Genomic DNA, 5,196 nt, shown 5'->3' with positions numbered 1-5,196 from the left:
GCCCATTTGATAGGCCAACCCTTTGGTGAGTGGAGTAGACAGAACAGAATGCTGGGAGAAAGAAGCTGAGTTAGGGAGTCACCATGATTCTCACACTCCAGACAGACCCAGGTTAAGATCTTTCCTGGTAAGCCAGCTCGTGGTGCTACACAGAATATTAGAAATGGGTTAGATCAATATGTAAGAGCTAGCCAATAATAGGCTGAAACTAATGGGCCAGACAGTGTTTAAAAAAATACAGCTTCCATGTAATTATTTCAGGGCATAAGCTAACTATGCGGGCGGCTGGGAGCCGGGAACGTAGCTCCGCCGCTCCTATTACAACATAACCAGAATATCAGAGTTTGTTAGATTGGGAACTTCAGGAGGTTTTCTTATGGTTCAACCCAGCTTTCGGCAGTCCCCAGTTTCTCGTTTAGGGCATGCATGACACCTAAAAGATGCATACTCTACTGGTCAGCTCAGTTGGCATGGGCAGGATATGTACCACTCTCAGTTTTCCCTCAGCAAAGGGACGGTTGGACTTAATGGAGGACCAGTCTGGTGATGCTGAGGACCATCCTCCTCCTCCCCCATCACTTAGTTCTTAAATCCCCAGTGGGCTAAGACAGAAAGAGCTGTGATAACGTGCCGAGGACTTAGCCTGTAGTTAAAATGGCTTTCTTCAGGTTGGTGTGAAGAGAAGATGGCTTGAAGAAGTCTCGGGATGCAGAACAACCTTGACACACTCTTGAGGCAGGATGGGGTGGGATGCCATTACCTCATACTCCACAAAAAGGCCTAAAGGCCTGGTGGGCTTGATCCTGATGCCGAGGTAGCCTTCGGTGTTGGGTGGGAGGATGTTACCCTTCTCATCGATGATCTGGAACACGAAGTGACTCACTCAGTCCTATGTGCTACTGATTGGCCCCTCCCATGACCTTAACAGGATAAATGGGAACCACTCATGGAGAAACTGTCAGACAAGAGAATAAAACTGTCAAATTCTTTCAAATCAGGAAATATGGATCCCATCACCTGGGGTTCCTTGTTTCATGGGAATCTGGATATTACTGCCGTGTCTTCAAACTGGAAGACAGTATCCCTGGCAGGTATTATCTATTATTCTCTCACACGCATGTGCAATGCATCTCCCTGCCAGACAAGCTGCAACAGGATCCACAGTAATAAATACACTTCTCACTGAAGCTCCCCCGGGAAATCAGGAAGAAACGGGAGGCAGGGAGTAGGGTGACCAGCGTGGGCATGTGGCTGGTTCTACTATCTGCTGTCACACATGGCTCCAACCCCAGTTAAGCTATCCACACCCAAAGACCAGACCTGGAAGTCGAAGGGTAATATGGCCTTCCCCATGGAGCCTTTCTTGATCTTCATATCCCGGAAGACACCAAGGCCAAGCCCCTGTTCACAAAAAAACACCAAGGTTGGCCAAAGCCGGGTCATGCACATGACCTCTGATAGAGGTCATTTATTGAGATTAGGATTTAGGCTTGATATAAGCGTTGACTCAACTCTATCCAATAGACACTTGTTATTCTCAATATGAGCTGCATCTGTACTATGTGTAGGGTTGATAGACTCTAGTGACTAAGGGAAAGATAGAAACAAAGAGATAAGATGGAGGCAGTGGCATTTCAGATGGGGTGTGGAATGCCTACCAGGGTGTGTCAGTTTGCCACAGAAAGGCTGTGAGTCTGTTGACCATGCATACCCCCTGGTTATTGGATAGTGATGGGGATCCTCCCTCAGCATCTTGGGGATAGTTTGAGAAGGTTTAGATTTTTATGCCACTCCCTCCCTCTGCCAGGACTCCTCGACATCATCTGCCTTCCCAGTGAATTCAGCTCTTCCCTGTAGTTCTTTGTCTCTCTATTTTGAGTGCTTTCCAGCACATAGTAAAGTCTTTACCCAGTGGGTCTTCTCCTTTGTCAAAAAGAGGAAAGGGGCACACTTATTTCTCACTGTGCTTGAAAATGTATGAGAACAACTCTCCCCTCCCCCTTTCTTGGTATTTTGGGATAAGGTCTCTCTGTTGTGCCTAGGTGGGCTTGGAACTCACTTTGCAGTGAATTCCAACTGGCTTTGAACTTGGGATCTTTTGCTTAGCCTCTTAAGTGACAGGCTATGAGTATACACAGCACACATGACTCTATGGGGAAACTTTTTTATACAGTGTGAGGTACACACCAAACACCCAGTGAAATATTATTACTTAGTATTATTATTCAAATCCCAAGGAGAATCCATAGAACATTCTTATCCTGTGGTATTTTCTCCATACAGTATTTTTGTGCAGTTCAAGTTCACAGACGTTATGACTATTGTTTGGTTATCTGTTTCCTTCAGTGGACAAGAATCCCCAGAGTGCAGACTGTCCCATCCACTTATGTACACCTAGCATCTGGCACAACGCCTACCTGAAATACACAATGACCATAGCGACTTTTGTGTGACCTATGGGCTTAGCATTGCAGCCAGAACTTAATGTATGATGATTCATCAATAATAGCATTATAACAACTTCCACTTCAGAAAGCAGAATGCTAACATTCAGAAAGATTGACCCACAGACCTATGGTCTTGCTGTTTATAAAGGAAAGGGCTGAGCTTCTGGGTAAAGAAGCTCTTCACATCTGCTGTTCTATTGCTCTTACTGTAGGTCAGTGAGGCCACTGCTGTCACTGTAAGTGAGGGACAAAGGCATAAGTGAATGAAGAACACAGTGTGTTTGGAGGAAGAAAGTGCCATCTGCGCAAAGAAGCTGGAGTCACCAGTGAGGCACATTGTTCTCACCCACACTTCTCCTTGTCTCTCTCTGATATCTCTATAAGCCATTCAACAACAGGTCCAAAGTCATAACAATTTTTCAGATTGGAAGCAAATCAACTTACTGCTTTGTTTGTTTGTTTTGGTAAATAAACAGCAGACAAATTTGTGAACAATGTCTCAAATGTTCAATGTATTTTAGGGCCTGAAATGGCAGATATTCCTTTATTAGCTCAAGGAATACTGGGAAGTGGCTCCACCCAGCTATTAGACCCTCTGTATGCTGTGAATAAAATAATAAAAAAGCTGTTTGGGGGCTGCATAGGACAGACTAGAGGCAGGCAGGGAAAACTAAACTGAATGCTGGAAGAAAGAAGGCAGAGTCAGGAAAAGCCATGTAGGCCCACTGGAGACAGATGCTGAATTTTACCCAGTAAGCCACAGCCTCATGGTGATACACAGATTAATGGAGATGGGTTAATTTAAGATATGAGTTAGCCAGAAATACGCTTAAGCTATTGGCCAAACAGAATTGCAAATAATATGGTTTTTGTGTGATTATTTCAGGGCTGAGCATCCGGGAACAAACAAGTGGCCTTCAAATAACTTTAGACATTAATGGCAAATGTGTTGGAATGAAAGACTAATGAAGTCTTTGAGATTCACAAGGTGCATGACACTGTAAATGCCATCACCATCTTCTAGTTCAGTGACACTCTGGGATATCATTAAGTGTGTGCATGTGTATGTGCTCAGGAATACATGCCTGTATGCATGTGGTATATACAGAAAGTCTTTGATTAGTAATCTACAATTTCATAATTTAACCTGCATTGTCCTCCTCAACACCCAGACATGAACTTTGAAAGCCGGTTCCCAATCACCTCTTTGTGTAGTTGATCTAGGTTGTGATGGGGGAATTGGCAGGATCTGCTGATGGTCTCCGAACTACAGGAGAGATCGCTGTTTCTCAACACCTCCTCTTCCCTATGTGGCTCCTCGAGCTAGCAATCCCAGGCACAGCATAAAAGTGTCTTTTTAACTTTCACCCAAGAACTTTCAGTCCATTGGTTTCTCAGTAAGTTGATGAGCTGTACATTTTTCCCCCTGCCAATTTGGGTAGCGTATCCTTGAACCCCAAAGCTCTCCACTGACTTTAAGCAGTGCTGTACACACCGAAGCCCCCAGCACAGCCTGGGTCATGAGCAACCCATTGGCTGTGCTCTGTAGCTGAGCCCATGCAAATGGTGCAGAAGGGGCCTGCTCACCTACCATTTCTGACTGTCCGTACAGCTCATGAATGAAAATGCCTGTCCTTTCCTTCCATTGCTTGAACTCCTCGGGCAGCAGGCTCTCCCCACCAGTGCTGCAATGCTCCAGGGTGGGAAACCTGAGACTTAAGGGAAGGCAAATATGTCAGGCATTGGATGCTCTGCTGGAAATATAAAGCATCGAGAGCTTGACTCTTTGTCATTGAGAGCATTTTTCTGTCTGCTTGCTCACTTCTAAATCCACCTTCTGTCACGCTACTGATGGCCATGAATAGATGGATGGCACACCCTGTCTGTAGGTTAATGTCCTGTAAGTAACTGTTTCTGAACAAGGACTCGGTGGGTGATGCTGAAGATGCTGGGGCATATCAATGATGCTTTGGTTAGGTTTGGATATTGATGTGACAAAGAGACAAGGGTACTCATAAGAACTCATCCTAGAACATTTTCCTATGGATCCAAATTGGACACCTTGATAGACCTTACGAGGAAGGGGAGGAGACCCCCAGGGACACTAGGGTGAAACAGAGCCATACTGCCTTATGTGGGGAGTGCGTGGTGCTGACGGAGGGTCTTTCTATTTCTGTGTGGAAGCTGAAAGTCAGGGCTGGAAAAGACTCGTGTAGGACATCACGGCAGGCTGGACCATTTGTAGGAAAATACAGAAAAATGACAGGAAACAGAATTTAAGAAAGGTCAGAAATCCAGAGAGGAAGGATTTCAGGGCAGCGCTTTAGGTGAGCATTTACCTTGGGTACATCATGAGATACCATCTCTTTCCCATTTCCCTCATAGAATGTCCCTAGAGGGACGCCATAAAACAATAATTGGATTATTTGAGGAAAACGGGAGGGAAATATTGAGTTGGCTCGGTTTGGAGCCTAGCTGTCTGTTGAGGTTAGAGAGGTTCTAGAATATATAACAACTTCCACTTCAGAAAGCAGAATGCTAACATTCAGAAAGATTGACCCACAGACCTATGGTCTTGCTGTTTATAAAGGAAAGGGCTGAGCTTCTGGGTAAAGAAGCTCTTCACATCTGCTGTTCTATTGCTCTTACTGTAGGTCAGTGAGGCCACTGCTGTCACTGTAAGTGAGGGACAAAGGCATAAGTGAATGAAGAACACAGTGTGTTTGGAGGAAGAAAGTGCCATCTGCGC

General features: G+C 45.1%; 1 protein-coding gene across 1 annotated transcript in view; it reads right to left on the bottom strand.

Annotated features, from left to right (window-relative positions):
• The window catches only part of LOC101999146 (acyl-coenzyme A synthetase ACSM1, mitochondrial-like), a 33,984-nt gene that overhangs the window by 6,615 nt on the left and 22,173 nt on the right, over positions 1-5,196 (bottom strand). The window contains exons 7-9 of the mRNA XM_005351084.1: positions 4,039-4,156; positions 1,321-1,401; positions 761-862 (exon numbers count right to left, since the gene is read on the bottom strand). Of these exons, the coding sequence (XP_005351141.1) occupies positions 761-862; positions 1,321-1,401; positions 4,039-4,156 (301 nt within the window). The remainder of the gene's footprint in view (positions 1-760; positions 863-1,320; positions 1,402-4,038; positions 4,157-5,196) is intronic.

This window comes from Microtus ochrogaster, chromosome 8 (genome assembly GCF_000317375.1).
Source record: "Microtus ochrogaster isolate Prairie Vole_2 chromosome 8, MicOch1.0, whole genome shotgun sequence".
Lineage (NCBI taxonomy): Eukaryota > Metazoa > Chordata > Mammalia > Rodentia > Cricetidae > Microtus > Microtus ochrogaster.
This window is presented reverse-complemented; position numbering and strand designations above follow the sequence as displayed.